Source organism: Callorhinus ursinus, unplaced genomic scaffold, assembly GCF_003265705.2.
Source record: "Callorhinus ursinus isolate GAN/ISIS: 27379988/994484 unplaced genomic scaffold, GSC_fseal_2.0 scaffold9, whole genome shotgun sequence".
Lineage (NCBI taxonomy): Eukaryota > Metazoa > Chordata > Mammalia > Carnivora > Otariidae > Callorhinus > Callorhinus ursinus.
In genome coordinates this window covers 58103261-58119447 of record NW_027397071.1, presented here as the reverse complement: position 1 = coordinate 58119447, position 16187 = coordinate 58103261, and the positions used below count along the sequence as shown (strand labels likewise).

At 55.4% G+C, this 16187-nt stretch overlaps 1 protein-coding gene across 2 annotated transcripts in view; it reads left to right on the top strand.

Annotated features, from left to right (window-relative positions):
• ACOT11 (acyl-CoA thioesterase 11) overlaps positions 1 to 16187 on the top strand; it is a 52543-nt gene that overhangs the window by 3609 nt on the left and 32747 nt on the right. The window contains exon 1 of one of the 2 annotated variants that reach the window (XM_073896695.1): positions 2946 to 3333. The exons of the other annotated variant lie outside the window; for it this stretch is intronic. Coding sequence (XP_073752796.1) covers positions 3301 to 3333 — 33 coding nt within the window. The 5' untranslated portion in view covers positions 2946 to 3300. Of the gene's footprint in view, positions 1 to 2945; positions 3334 to 16187 lie in introns of those variants that run through there. 2 annotated transcript variants of the gene reach the window in all.

Sequence of the window (16187 nt, the reverse complement as noted above, 5' to 3'; positions counted from 1 at the left end):
ACTCAGATGAACTCCCTATCTGTGCGAGTTCCCAGTCTGATGGGGGGACAGACCATGCTAGACAGTGACAACCCAGTATCACTGTGGCATATAAATGGAGGTTACTTCGCTGTGTTTTGTCACTGAGCGGGGTGGTAGAGCTGGGACATGGGCCTGAAGAATGAATACAGACACGTGTCTTCCAGCCAGGAGGGCCCCATCCGTGGGGCCAGATGAAGGACATCACGTGGGGAAACAAAGTGCTTGTGGGAGAAAATACTCAGGGTCCGGGGCTTAAGAGGCAGACTTTCTTGATTCACAGGACTCCCCAGAGGCGCACTTGGGGACCAGGCCTTTAGGCTACATGAGCATATGGGGTTCGGGCACTCCTAGAGAAGTCCTTGGTCTGCATAAGCTGTAAGAGGCTACAGAGAGTGCTGGTTACACCCGTGGGCTCTGGACTTCGATCAGGGTTAAAATCCTTATGCTAACTCTTATCAACTGCATGACTTTGGACAAATGACTCTTCGCCTCCAGTTTTCCTCTGTAGGAGAATGTTAATGGTGGTATCTTCCTCCTAGGATGAGGCCCAAATGTGGTACTGTATCTGAGGTGCTTGCACAGGGCTGGGTGTGCTCAAACAGCTATAACAGTGACGGTGGCCATGAGAGGTATGGACAGTCACAAGCCACCTCAACAGTCTCTGGGTCTCATTCTCCCGACCTGTGTCTCCAGCTCACTGGCTCCCACAGTACGGTCCCTGGACCACCAGCATCAGCATCCCTTGGGATCTTATCAGAAATGCAAATTCTTGGGCTCTCCGGGAACTTTTGCTTTCAACAGTCTGAATTTTAAAACGCCCTCTGCATGATTCTGATGCAGGCTGAAGTTTGGGGAGCACCGACCTCACTCTCACTTAAGACCTCCTTTCTACCCACCTTTCCAGGACTGTGACTCATCCAGGGGTGCGGTGGGTTTCCCATGTTTGGGGCCCTAGTCTGGGGGGCTGACGGGGAGAGGGCACAGAGATGAGTAAGATGTGGTGTCAGCCCTCACGGGCCTTCCAGGAGAGTCGAGAAGGGGAGGCAGATACCCATGGAAATGTTCATTGGAGCCACAGACCGAACAGAGCTGCTGAAGAGACACGAGTCACTTCTGTACTAAAGAGCAGAGAGGAGAGAGACCTTTGTGGGCTGCAGAGCCCTCTGCAGGAAGGTCTGGCTGTCTGTGGCTTGTTCCTGACAGTATACTGATTCAACCTTGCTGGGGGTCCTCTTGTAAGTCTCACTGAAGCCTCTCTTATTTTGTGCTTTGCTGTGGGGTGAGATGGACTGGGCTCTAGGCTTGAGGTTAGGAATAGTGATTCCAGACAACTTCCTCATGGACTTTGGGTGGCTCGCTTGTCATCCCTGGGCTTCAGTGTACCCCTCTGTAAGGTAGGGGGACTAGACTGAGTCCAGTGAGTCTGAGACATTGTGGGCCACTGGCGAGCAGGTAGGCTGGGGACCAGAAGCTCTCTGGGTTTCATTCCCCCCTCTGTACCATGTGGCCCTGAAATTGCCCTGCTTGGATGCCGTGTGAGGAGCTGTCCCTTCTCTGGGCTGGTTTTCTTACCAGTCCAGGGAGGTCTCATGATTCCTGTCCTGTTCACTTCACATGGCTTTTATCATGTGGAACACGTTCTTCATTCTTAGAGGCTTCCTGATACCTCAGCCCAGTTGCCTGGCATTCGAGGCTCTCCTCCACAGATTTCCAGCTTTTTTTCTGCAAGATGAGGATCCTGTTCTGTTCCTGTTAGGCCTTCCATCTCACCCTCTTTTCAGACTATCCAGACCCATTCAGTCTTCAGGCCAGAAAGCACCACCTCCTCCAGGAAGCCTCCTAGATTGCCCCAGCCCTCAGGGCCATCCTTGGACCATCTTGCTGTCTTTATGGTGTGACTTTAATTTCTCATTCGTTAATACCAAACTGCTGACAGGCCCCTAAGCTCTTCGAGGGAAAGGCTTAGGTTCACAGGGATGGACATGAGAGCCCTTGACTCCTAGAGCAGGGAGGCTCTGAGACAAGAGGGAACTTGTTCAGAGGCACACAGCACATTAGTGAGAGAACCCGGCCCAGAGTCCAGGTGTCTTAGGCCCAGGAGGAGACATCGGTAGGTGTGTGGGGAGGGAGCTCGAGGCAATGAAGGGCAGAGGCCTCAGACCGGGCTGACCTGTGTTCCAACATGGCTCTGCACTCAATAGCTCTGCCACCTAGGACCATGTCATGTGCCCTCCCCAAGGGACCTTCTGGTGGGTTGGAGTGAGGACAGCACCAGGCCTTGGACACAGCAGGTGCTCAGTTATCATGAGGTGCTCATTATTACTCCTGATCCATTTGTCTACCCCAGCTCCCCTGCCTGGCTCTCCCCTGCCTTCTTCTCTTAACCACTAAGGACTTTATTTTATTGGCCCATTATGAAAAGTCCAAGTGTCAGTGTCAAGGCCTCCTCGTGAAGCCTCTTGCAGAAGTGAGAGGGACAAGGGAAAAATCTGGGTGGTGTCTCAGTCGGTGGTGGCTACAGAGGGCCTGAGCTGGGTGCCCAAGGGGCTGAAGCCTGTGGAACTCATGAGGTGAGATTTGGCAGAGGTCACTTTAAGAAGCACACGGCTTATTTTAAGGAAGGAGGGGGTGCGCCCTGTCCCTGGCCAGGAGCTACACTGGGCTGCTCTTGGGGGCAGCACTCCCCGAGGGTGAAGAGTCCTAGTAGGTGAGTCTAGTGTCTCTCTGGGAGGCTGCTGGACGCTCCCTGGCTTCCTGCCACCTCCAGCCTGACCCCTTGTGGACGGATGGAAGCCTGGTGACTGGTGTGCCAGTCTAACTGGCTGGGGCTGGTGGGGTGGGGACTCCCGGCCCCTGGGAGGGACCCCGGAGCCAAGAGGCCCTGTGAGCAGGATGTCAGGGGCTGGAAGTGGGGGTGACTAAGTTTGGCTGTGGCTGGAAGTAAAGCTAGTGTCCCGCTAGGTGCCCAGTGGGCAGCCAGAGGGCCCCCTGACGTGGCTGGGGCCCAGTTGGCAGCCACTCTCCTTCTGCTCTGCCAGGCGGGCACAGGAACCTCCGAGGGGGGTGCTCCGGGCGAGGGGGGGCAGAGGGCAGTGTGAGGAGAGGCAGGGCTGGGTGATAACAGCTGGGCTCAGGAGGGGCGGGAGCTCGGGAGGAGGGGCGTGAGGAGAGGCTGACCGGCTACATTTGGAGTCGGAGCCCCGCTGTGGCTCAGGTGACCAGCGTCTCTCTCAGAGGGTGCTGCTGAGTGTGCCACCGGCTAGTGGGATCTCGGCCGCAATGATCCAGAATGTCGGAAATCACCTGCGAAGGGTATGCACGGTGGGCGGGGGGGGGGGTGGGGCTGACTGGAGGCCAACGGGGGTGGGGGGAGGGGGCTGCAGGCTGGGGATCCTGAAAGAGAATTGAAGTTTCCATTTTAAGTCAGAAGTTCTCCGTCTTCGCTCTCATTTTCCACGGGCCATTTTCTAGCTCTCCTTGGAAGGAGAAATTGCAGAACTCCTAGGCTGGTTTATTAGAGGTAACAATCCCCAGACAAGCCCCAGGGGCCATGCTGAGGGGAAGTTCTCTATGTCTGGAATTCTATTCCGGGGGTGTGTGTCTCTCCCAGCCAAGTCCTGTGTGTGCTTCTGCCAGACGTCTGCGCTCCCTGCCTCTGGGGTGTGCTGGAGTTCAGGGCTCGAAGGCCAGAAGGCCAGGAGGCCGCTAGAAGTTACAGGGCTGGGGGGGGAGGGCTGAGTGGGTGAGTGAGGGTGTAGCAGCCTGCGATTCTCGGGGACAATGACCTCTTTGAGAGGGCAAGCTCAGGACCAGGCGTGGGCTCTTGGACAGGTGTCCTGCAAGGTGGCCTTGCAGCCCACGTTTCCCTGGAATGTCTTACCAGGGACTTTGGAGCTGAGATTAGATGCTGAGGCATGGGACAGAGCCAAGTGCTCATCACCGCCTGGCGGGGGCCTTTGATCTGGTGAACGGGAGCAGGGTGCAGGACAGACTGGCGGAGGTTGTGCTGGGCGCAGAGTGGGTGTCCTCTGAGGACGTTCTCAGGAAAAGTCTTTTTAAAGGGGGCGGGAACAAATAAATCTCTTACCTATCCCCTCCCTCCATCTGCATGACCACCGCTCACCTCAGACCTCAGCGCCCTCCCCTGTCCAGGGCACCTTCTCCCTGCTTCCCCGATTCCACATCCAGCCCCTCCCATCCCCCTCCACTGGAGGGTCGCTTCTAATAGGTAAGCCCGATTATCCCGATTATCCCGCACCTGCTCAGCCAGCTGCCTTCAGTATAACGTTCATGTTCCTTACCTGATACAAAAGGCTCTTGGTAATCTGCTTCGGCCTGCCTCTCCGCCCTCGTCCCCCTTTCCTACCCCCATAGGTTCAGCCGTCCTGAACCCCTTGCCACTGCCTCAGTATACCACCTTGGTTCTCTCCTCTGTGCCGTGGTCCCTACCGTGCTTTTTGCTCGGGCGGCCCCTAGCCTCCCCTCGGTCCCCCTGGAAAGTTACCTCTGAGCCCTCAGATCTCAGCTCAGATGCTGACTCCTCCAGAAAGCCTTCCCAGATTTCTCAGGGCACAGGGAGCCTCTGTTAGTTCCTTCTCACACTGGACTGTGTGGTGCACTTGCACGTCCATCTCTCCCACCAGCCAGTGAGTTCCACGAGCCTGCTCCCCGTGTGCCCAGCACAGGGCCGGGCATGGTCAGAGCTCCAGAGAGCATCTAATGAATGCATGGGCACAGGCAACCTCTCAGTGAGGCTGAGGGTGGGATCTGAGCAGCAGGGCCTCTTGTCCCCCATCTCTTGAGCTTGGAGCAGAGAGCATTTTCCAGATGGGGCTGTGTCTTCTCCTGTGCCTTTCATGATTTTTTTTCCCATTGATCCCCATCAATAATTGGGGGAGAAGGCAGTGGGGGAAGGATGTATCCTTATCATCATTTTACAGAGATAACCATATTGTAGTCGCAAATCTGTATATAGTGCTGACCACGCTACGCACTGCACCAAACGCTTTGTATATATTAATTCGTTCAGTTCTCTATGAGGTAGGTACAGTTATCATCCCCATATCCCAGATGAGGAAACTGAGGCTCAGAGGGGTTGAGGACTTGCCCAGGCTCAGGATCACACCGGCAGGAAGTGGCAGAGCTGGGATTTGAACTCAGGCAATCTGGCTCCCAAGTCTGAGCTTTTAGGGAACCTGAGGCTCAGCCCTGTGAAAGCCGAGTGAGACTCCAGTCCACATGTTCCGAGTGTGAGCCCACAACGCATTTTGCTTCCCTACACTCTCCTGCCCACTCTCCTGAGTCTGGGAGTGGGGGTAGGTATGGGGGTGGAATTGGGCCCATGAGGTGACATGGGTAACCTCATGCCAGCTGAGAACACTGTAGCCTTGATTGCCACCTGTGGACCATTGCCTGCACGGTAGATCTCCTTGGATGCCCCCATTTCCTCCCGAATTCCCTTAGTTCCTCAATGATACAGGACAGTTTGGGATGGTTTTCTGAGTTGTAACCAAAGCTGTTTTTAATGAAAAGCAAGCAAATAAAAAAACCCACCAAACTCTCTTCACGGGGGATACAGAAAGCCAGGTTAACTGGGAACAGAAGGGGGCCCTCAGATAACCCACAGCCCTGCTTCCCAGGGTTTGGGGGCCCTTGTCAGTATCTCGTGACACTGCAGATGGCGAATGTTTTAGAGTTAGATGGTTCTGGCTCTTCCCTGCCCCTGGGCATCCATCTGGCAAGCTGAGGGAGCGAGGTATGTGTGTGTGTGTGTGTGTGTGTGTGTGTGTGTGTGTGTGTGTGTGTGTTGGGGGGGGCACTGATTGCCTGTGTGCGGGTGCTGGAAAGGTCCTGCTGTCCTGTCTCAGTCCTTGCCTCTCTCAGTGGAGACCTCCCCTCCCCCACCCAAGTCTGTACTGGGCCCTGAGTCCCACACTCCTGGGCTGGTGAGGACCCACTGGTAGCCTAGTGGGAGACTGGGAACCTCTGCTCAGCCTCAGTGTTAGCCAGGTCAAGGTCACCTCCTGAGAATTTTACTTACTCTGGGAAAGCTGATGGGGCTGTTGATCCCAGCTCCCCTGAGAAGCCCCGCAACCTGGCAATGTCACCGACAGGGAGGTGGGAGGGTCAGAAACAGCTGCGGGCACCTGCGCACGCGCTCATGCCGCCACGGACGTACATGCTCCTCCCCACTCCTGGTGATGGGCCTGCTGCTTCGCCTGGAACCTGGAGACGGGGAGGTTCTCCCTAGCCCAGCTCCCTGGCCTCATGAAGGGTCTAGTTCAGACTGTGAGGAGGTTTCAGGCACTGTGTTGGGCCCCCCTCCCCCCGATTAGAATCTTGTCTTTACCCCGTTGCTCATGTGTAACCTTGGGCCAGGTGCTCCCCCTCTTTGAGTGTCCTCTGAGGTCCCCACCAGCCTTGACATCCTGGGGGTCTGGACTTTTGTGAAGGGTTTGTACACCATCTTGAGGTTGGTCCTGACCGCAGAAGGCAGGGGCCTGTCTGCCTTGAGAACCCCGCTGTGTGGTAGAGGAGGAGAGACCCACAGGAATAAAATGACATGCCTATCATATAGTATGAGTCCAAAAACTACTGAATGAATGAATGACTGTGGGAGCTTGGAAGGGTGCTGAAGTAGTCTCAGAGGGCTTCCTGGAGGAAGAGGCAGGACGCAGACACTTAGCTTCAGCCTATTCAGGAGCCCCATATGAACCCTGGTCTCAACCATGGACAGACAGTGTTTGTAGTCTGTCTGGAGGACTCTTCTTCATCCTTCAAAACCCGGCTCAGCCATCATTTCCCATTCCCATCCACAACCTGCCTGCGCCCAGAATGAATGGCGTCTCCTCAGGATATTGTACTGATTTCAGTTCTTCCCTGCCCAGGGATTAGCCTGTGGCAGGTACTGAGTACTCTGTGATGAACCCAGGCTGCTGCGTGGAGCTGACAGCTCATGAAGGAGACACAGTGAGAAAATAGTTGCGTAAATACAGGATCCGAATCTGTGCCAAGTGCCATGATCAGTAATAACAAGGAGAGTAAATGCCACGTGGGTGCTCCCTGTGTGCCAAGCATGCATTAACTCATTTAGCCCTTATAACATCGCTGTGAAGTAGATAACCTTACTATGCCCATGTTGAAGATGAACCTGAGATCCAGAGGTTAAGTAACTTGCCCAAGGTTACACAGCTATTAGGCTCAGATTGCTAGAGGACAGGGGACTGTGAGAGAATAACAAGAGAGGTCAGGGGAGAGCCCGTGACAACTGAGCAGAAGCCTAGCAGTTGAGAAGGAGACAGCCAGAGGAAGGCCTGGAAGGGCATTCCAGGCAGAAGGAACAGCATTCATTGGCAGGCTCCAAGGTGTGGGGGGCTTGGTGCCTCTGAGCTACTGAGTGGAGGCCGGAGTGGCTTGGACGTGAGCGAGCGAGGGCAGAGCAGGTGGGAGGGGCTGCGACAAGGCTGCAGGGGGCTGGGGGTCTAGGCCTTGCACGCAGGGTTTGGGCTTTGGAGTGATAGGGTTTGTATTGTCCTGCCCACCAGACTGTGTGGTACTTGGGGATGCTCTGGTCCCCAGGCTTAGTGCCAAGGTACATAGTCCCTGCACACTGTGCTCAGAGAAACTTGGAGACCTAGGGAGACACATCATCATGGTTTCAGTCTGTATGGCCAGCACCACGAAGGTCCTGGCCACCTTCCCACCCACTCCCTGACCCCTCACAACATGCAGGTGAGTGATAGGCTCAGGCCCCTGGTACAGACAAGACACGGAGAAGTGAGATGATGTGCCCGGGCTTGTACAGCTGGCGAGAGACTTAGAATCCTTACCTGCCAGGCTGAGACCCCTTTCCCAGCGCCTGTCCTGGCCAGGGAAACATCGGGAACCTCTGCACATCTAGAGAGTAGCCTCACTGTCACACTCAGACCCACCCCATCACAGCCTCCTAGCTCACCTGACCATGCAGATTCAGGGCCGATCACCTGCCCCCCTGCCTCACACATACCGGGGGCTAGCGGAGGCTGTACCCCTGCCCTTCACCTGTGTTTGGTCCAGGCTGGGCCAAGCTGGCCTCCCCAGCACCTCTGCACAGCTGTTCATGAGTCTGGAGACCTGCCTTAGAGATACTAACTCACTTGGCCCTGTAGGCCTTAGTTTCCTCCTCTGTGAACCTGGGCTGTTCCTGTGGATCTTGCTAGATCATTGGCAAGCTCAGTGACTTTGGAGGAGTGCGGAGCTCGGCACACAATTGACCATGGTAGATATGGGTCCTTGTCTTTTCATTTCATCCGGACTTCTGTTTCCTCAGTGTTTCAAAGATGGGGTCAGTTGGTTGGATGAGGTGGTAAAAACTAACTCATTGAGTACGTACTCGGTGTCAGGCATACTTCAGCTTCCTAGTAGCGTGGCTGCTAGATATTCATCTGGTTTTGCATGTAAGAAAATGAAGGCTCTAGCCTCGAGCCACTTGAGCTGGTTAGAGAATTCATAGTCTTGTCTGCGCCCAAGCTACAGCTGGGCGGGGGCCCTGGTGCCATGGCTCTTCTCCGTGTCCTGGACCGACCTGGCTAAGCAGAGGAAATGACCCCTCTGCCTTGTGCCTGCTCTGTCCTGTGCCTCCAGGGACAGATGGTACCGCCGGTTGGGTGCTCTGCCAGCTCCCCCGCTGCGGGCCTGGGAGCTCCTGCCACTCTCCAGGAGCAGCCTCCCTGTGTGGAGGAGGTGGTATTGGGGTGGGGAGGGAAAGCACCAGAGTCTGGCACTTTGGGGACACTGGGATGAGTCAGACTGGACCTGTCCTCAGGTGCCCCCAGGCTCATGTGGAGACAGAGAGCGGTACAAACCACTGATGACAGCAGAGTGTGGCCAGGCTGTGACAGAGGGAAGCCCAGAGGTGGCCCTTCACCAGCCTCAGGGGCAGGGCAGGCTCCCTGGGGGAAGTGATGGGTTAGCATGGCCTTGGAAGTTTTTTCGGGTCTGGAAGCCTGGTCCAGGCAGAGGCCTCTGTGCGTGAGATGTGGGAAAGGAGCTTGTTCTGCTAGCAATGGGGAGAGAATTCAGTAGTGACTCCTTGAGGAGGCCCTCTCCGGCCCCCTTGTCCATGTAGTATGTATGTCCTGCCTGGGGCGTCTTCCATGGTAATAATTTGCCCTCAGCAAATCAGACATTAATTAATGAATGTCGGTAAACATTAAGCATTAAGCATCTCTTTTGGAGAGGCAGCTTTGGGAGTGAGAAAAGCAAAGTCCCAGCGCCACCCCTCAGGGCACAGCGCCCTTAGGCAAGTCCTTCAGATAGCCCAGGTCTCAGTTTCCTTTTTTGTGCAAGAGGGATAATTGTCCCTCACAGGGAAGGATTACATGATATTATGGATGCAAAGCCATTATATAATATATATAAAGGCCTGGAACATGGCAGGTACTGAAAAAATTATGCCAGGGAGGCTGGGAGAAAGGGGAGATGTGGGTCAAAGGGTACAAACTTTCAGTTACAAGATGAATAAGTTCTGGAGACCTGGTGTACAGTGTGCGGACCACCGTTAACAACAATGTATCACCTACTTGAAATTTGCTAAGAGAGTAATTCTCAGGTGTTCTCAACCCCCCCCCCCCCCCCCCCCCCGCCCCAAACAGGGTAACTGTAAGGTGATGGATTGTTAATTAGCTTGATTGTGGTCATCCTTCCACAATGTATACATATGTCGAAACATCACATTGTGTGATCTTAAATATAGACAACTTTTATTCGCCAATCACTGGGACTTTAGGGAGCCATGGGACCTGGTCCCATGCCCAAGGAGTCTCCTATTTCTGCATGTCTGCACCCACTTCACAGTCTGGGAAGCGCCCTACAAGCTTTATCTTGTCTGGTTGTTCGGAAGCCCAGCGAGTTGCCAGGCAGCCCCCCGTGGCACCTCTGCCGTGGCCCGTCCCTCAGGAAGGGATGCTCACTGCCCCATGGCGGTGCCGAACCCCAACCTCACCACTCCTTGCCGGTGTCCTATTTGTGACCTCTAGAGCAGGCTGTGATCGGCCCCCGGGGGTGTGGCCCTGCTAGGTGTGGCCCATTCCCAAGCCTGGAAAGTGGTCAGAGGTCGAGAAGGGGTGTGGCTCTTAAGCCTTCCTAAAGCAGCCTCAGGTTTCCACCATCCTCCAGGGCCGAGCTGAATCAGGTGGGTCTCAATTTCCATTTGATCCCTTGGTGGGGGGGCGGTGTGTGGCGAGACCCAGCGCCTGTCCTTCTCTAGGGATACTACCCTGTGTGAGCGGTGGCAGGGACAAATGGGGGTTCTGGAGTCAGAAGATTCTGGCTGGCTCTGGGCTAGTAGGCTCGTGGCTGGCTACTCCTTTCTCAGCCTTAGTTTCCTTGTCTGTAACATGGGGCTCTGGGCGTAGTAATGGGCCCGGGCACATACGCCAAGCTGGTTAGTGCCATGCTGGCTTTTCCACAGAGAAGACAAGTTTTAAGATTGAGTGGTGTGCCTCCGGGCTTTGAGGGCGGTGGGGTACATGGGGAAGGGGGCTGGAGAGAGGAAGGGGCCCAAGGACTATGACTTCGGGGCAAGGGAAGGGGCAAGCCCCACATTGTTCTCCGCACTCCCCCACCCCCCTCAGGGCCCCGTGGGACTCTGAGTTTACTTGATCCCCACCCCCTTGCTTAAGACTAAGAGAAGGTGTGTCTCACCATGCAAACTGGTTCTCAGCAAGGCAGGCAGGAGAGTGGGATGGACTTCTGAGCCCACTAGGCCCTCTGGATAGGCCACTGTGGGGGTGATGATGGTGGCTGGGGTGCTGAGATCCCTATGGTGCCGGCGGGATGGACTGTCAGAGACCGCAGCACTTCCAGCTCTTTCTCCATATCACCTGGAAGGCAATTCATGGAGGTTCTCCAAAGTGCCAGGCTCTGTCTCAGAAGTCCCATGGACTCTATGATCTAATCTGCCTCCAGGGCTGATGTCCCCCCTGCAGCACCCCGGCCAGGCTCTGGAGTCAGAAAAACCCAAGTCCACTCCCCCCCGCCTTTCTTTCTCTCTCTCTCTCTCTCTCTTTTTTTTTTTCTTTTTAATAAACTCTATGCCTAATGTGGGGCTCAAACTCACGACTCAGAGATCAAGAGTTGCATGTTCTTCCCACAAAGCCAGCTGGGCACCCCACCCCTCTGCCTTTTACTGGCTGCGTGTCTTCCAGTGGATCTTTCCATGTTCCTTGTCTGAATTTCCTTTTCCTCAGCCATAAATAAGGACTCCTGCTTCAGAGTGGACTTGAGAATTCCCAAGGACTAGGCCTGGCACACAGTTGGTACACAATAGATGGTAGCCATAGATTTATAAAATGGCATCTTCAAGCTTCTGCCGGGCCAATTCTTGGGCAGCCCCTGTCCGTAGGCAGCTCTCTGGCTTGGGGAGATCCCTCTCCTACTGGCTGTGTCCCATCAGCAGCCAGATGAGACCTCCGGTATCTCCCAGCTTCTAAGGCAGATAAGACCCCTTCCCTGTACCCAGGTCCCCTTCCAACTACTTCCTGGTTTCTTTGCTCCCCTTTCCCAGAAAAATCTCTGCAAGAGTTTTCTGTGGTCCCTGCTTCTGCTTCTTTACCTCTTACCCTGTCCCTAATCCATGACTCCTCTCCCTGCCCTCCCTCCACCCCCTTACAGCTTCTCTGCTCAGCTCCTTGACCAGCAGGTGCCCTTGCGGAGACCCACCCCAGGTATCTGGTCCATCGGCGGGAATGGCTGGGGGGTTGGGCCTAACTGGGACTGACCGCCCTGCTGTTCTTCCAGCAGCCAGACTTGTCCCAGATCCTCCTTGGGCTCTTTGCACCCTCTGTTCCCCTGCCTTGGAACCCTGTGCCTCCAGAGCCTTGCATGATTGCTCCTGCTTTCATTCATTCAGAGCTGGGCCTTGAAGCCTCCTTGATTACCTAGGCTGAATTAGCATCTACCACTCCACCACCTTCTCTTTTCATCACATCCGCTGTTTCTTACAGCACTTTTCAGTCTCTAAAATGATCATGTTCCTTTGCTTGTTTATTGCCTGTCCATCAGAGAACATATTTAATGTTGTATTCCCAGCATCTTGAGGGAATGAATGGGAGTTTTAAAAAAGATTGATGTTGATCCCCAGGCAGCATTGGCCTCTTTCTAGCCTTGTGCACCCCTGTATGGTCTTGTTTTGTTTTGTTTTTTGAAGATTTATTTTTTAAGTAATCTCTACCTCCAACGTGTAGCTCAAACTCAGAACCCTGAGATCAAGGGTCACATGCTCTCCCGACTGAGCCAGCTACGTGCCCCTTGTCTTGGTTTTCTCTCTTACTGAACCTCCTGTCCTCTGACCCAGCCAGCACTGAGACGTGTAGCAGGAGGCCCATCACCAGGCCACAAGTAGCCCTACCCCCTCATGGTCTCCCTCCTGCCCGGTTTTCTTCCCCTGCTACCCCTCCCCTCAGCTCCCCCTCACGGGGCTGGGCCTTGTGCTGCCCACCACACCCCGGCTGCAGGCTGCCTCCTCCCTGTCACCACATCGTTCCCTGACCTAATCACGTCCCCACCCTCAGCACAGCAGAAGCCTTCAGCCGGAATCGGCACTGCTGTGGGGCGATGAAATGAGGAAATCGTGAGGCCGCTTCTGCAAATCCAACCATGAAGCTGGAGCCTCCCCAGCAGCCGTATCACTTAAAACAAAGTGAGGGTGACAGAAAGACAAAAACACAGGTGGATCCCATGAATCCTGTTCATTTCACCCCTTGGTCTTGTGTTCATATGTTACTGCCTTTCAGGTAGCCACCTGCAACCAGGTTTATCTTTGTCCCAGCTGTTTGATCACATGTTGAACGGAACAGACAAATGTGGTGCTCTACTGGAGACCCCTCCAATCGAACACATTTTCACATTTTTACTGAGCATTTACAATATTCTGGGTCTGTGCAAATGCAAACTGCACAGAATGTGTCTATTCCTGCCTCGTGATCTCTTCCCTTGCTCCTGGGATGCCGTGTTCCCAGTGAACCCGAGCTGGTTTCCAGGGATCTCTGCCTACTCTCCCTTTGTGAGGGGTCTCGAGCCTTTCAGGGGCCTGGGAAAGGAGAGATCCCGGCAACCGATGCATCTGCTTCGACTGCGTGTGGACGTCCGTCGGAGGCCTCTGTGGCATGCCACAGACTTTTGCCTGTTCAACATCTTGGCTCGTGGCTGAAGCGAAGCCCTGGTAGTTGGTAGACAGTTGGCGGGTTCAACTGGCAGGGATTGTCACAGAGCAGGGCCGAGAGGGCCATCTGATGCTACCGCTGCTGGAGCTTCCCTGCCCCTTTCCTGCCCTCCCAAAGCCTGGGTCCTCGTCCTCAAGCTCGGCGTGGCCTCTGTGAAGGCTGCCGAGCCAGTCGTGGCAGGCGTCTCTCACCCCCAGGCACCGTGCAGGCTCCTGGCGAGGACGATTTCCTGGGTCGCTCATCAATGCCTGGATTTGTAGTAACATGAAGAGCTGACACTTCTTAATTATTTTCCCTGGGTCAGAGTCTGTGCTAAGCACCTGGCACGTATCTCACTGAATCCTGTCAGTGATATTATTATTCCCATTTTATAGATGTGGAAAGTGAGGTTTACAGTAGCTGTAGTACTAAAGGGTTTCAGGTTATCCAGGGAGACAGGAGGAGCCAGCACTCCAACACAGCTTCTGTCCCCTGGGCCTCGCTGTGGCCCTCCTGCCAGCTCCCTGGCCTTCCTGTCTGCTTCCTTCTTCTCTCTCTGCCCTGCTCATCCTTTCCTCCACAAGCCCTTCTCACACTCCTCGGAGACAGTGTAGGACACACGGGGACAGGTATGAGAAGGCCACCTTGCGACTGGAGAACTCGGGGCTCAGGGAAGGCCCTGGGAGTGCCCCGGGAGAACCAGCAGGGCACCTGCTCAGCGCGGCAGCCTCTGCCAGAGCCCAGGCCCAGCTCCGCGTCTCTGACCCTTCCAGCTGGCCACTCGGGGCCTCCCAAGCAGCCTCTTGGAGTTGGCGGTCCTTTGCCAGGCCTATTGGTTCACTTCTTGCCAGTGTAAGGAATGCAGCTGCGGCTAAAGTCATAGCTCTCACTCGGACCACTCCTCTGCTTTGGAATGGTTTCTTGAAGACTTTGGGGGGGTGGCAAAAGTTGGTGTGCTGTGTGAGGGGAAGCTGGGCGAGGTGGGAGAGAAGAGACGAGAGGACTGCAGACCCCCGGGGGCGGGGGCAGGAGAACTGGGGGCATCTGGGGCCTCCTGCCTAAGCGTGGGAGAAGGGGCCCCACCTGCTGGGGAGGACAGGACCCCATCCCTCAGCACGAGGGGCCTGCAGGGCTGGAGAAGCAGCTGGAGCCTCAGAGGGGCCGTGGTCTGCCAGCTTCCTGGGGCAGGAAGTCCTGGCTGTGTGGCCAGAATCTCTCCCGCGGGGCTGAGAGCAGCTCAGGCCTGAGGAATGTGTGCAGCTGGGGGCGGGGGTGGGGGGTGGGTAGAAGGGGTCCCTTCCTGCCCTGTTACTTCTCCCTCTGCCTCTCTTCTACTTCTGTTCCCTACCAGCCTCTGTGCTGTGACCTCATGGTTTCCCATTCTCTCTCCCCTCCCCTCCCCTTCTTTCCCTCCTTCTCTCTCTGTAACCTCTCTCTTCTCCCTACTTCCCGCCTTGCCGCCCTGGAGGGGCTTGGGGTTCCTGCTACTGTGCCCGGCTCCAAGGTGAGCGGGGTGTGCCCGCAGGAGCTCGGGTGCCCGTTGCCATGGTGACCCAGAGGCAGGTTGGAAGCAGTTTTGGCAGTCACCTCTCGCTGTAACGGCCCCTCCTAGGTCACCCCATCTAGACCTTGGCTCCGGGAGGGCAGGGCCCCACTCAGACTTGTCCACCAGGCGGGCCCTACTCAGCCTCTCAAGAAGCACTGGAGTAAAAGGGAAGCAGAACCCCCACAAATTACAAAGCACTTGTCTCCCTCCTTTATACCTCAGGACAGCTCTGCAGGGGGCTCATTAGTCACATCTTACTGATGGGGAGCAGGTGCGCGTTGTTGAACACGTGAGTAACTGGGTGGAGAGGAAGCGAGTTCCCCGGGGCCCCTGCGCCTCTGAGGGTAGGTCTGGGACTCCCTTGCATCGGCCCGCCTCCAGAATCCACTGGCCCACACCGCCTCCGCTCCCCACATTTCCATTTCCCCAAAGTGAGAAACAAAGGCTGGGGGCATCCGTGGTGGTTCAGGAGAGACAAGTCCCTGTCCAGCCAACGGCCCCCTCACAAAGGCAGAGCACCTCACAGTTAGTTGAGTGCCTTTGGTTTGGGGACCTCCCTTAATCCTCACACTACTCTTGGATGGAGGTGGGGTGGGGGTATTTGTCTTTTTTTTTTTTCCCCAAGGAGGAGTAACTTCTCAGTAACTTACCCAAGGTCCGCCTGACTCTAAAGACCTTTGGACAGAGATTCACCTGTGCCTCAGTTTCCCCATCCACACAAGCAAGCAGTTGTAATCAATCTCCAAAGCCCTTCTCACTCTCATGGTGGAAGAAGGGTCTGTTGTGTAGATGGAGGCAGGGGGCCAGGGTTCTGTGGTTCAGAGCTGGGGGACCGTGGGCAGGACTTGGGACTACTCTGGGCTCGGGTCCCCTGGGTACCTTGCCAGGGACAACGCTTCAAATATTTGTCCATGGGACAGATGAGGTACAGATGGGAAAGCATTCAGAAAAGGCCCTCCTCACCCTGGCTGGCAGCCTTCTCAGTGGGACAGGGGGAGTTTTCAAGATGACCTAGCTGAGGGTAGGTGTCAGATTTCAGACAAAGTTATTTTTACCCTTGGGGGTGGAGGGAGTCAGGTGATGTTTAGGCTCTTTTCTAGAATGGGGTGAGGGGGCAGGGGTGGGAGTTGGGCCTCTGGTGGGGAACCTCACCTGACCTCATGGCTGACATTCTCCCTGGTCTACAAGGGGTGACACTAGTGGAGATTGGGGACCCACTGAACAAACTCATTCATTTGGTCCACAGCAAGCCAGGCACTATGCTGGGCCCTGTGGGTACCAGGAGTAGAGAGACAGGGCTTCTGCCTGGTGGGTCTTCAGATCCAGGCCACCCAAATACTCCCACAATTCAGTGAACGTTATTGGAGTGGACAGCATTAGAGAGGAGAGGTACGTTGTGCCAGAAGCATGAGAGTGGGGAAGAGGTAATGGATCTGAAT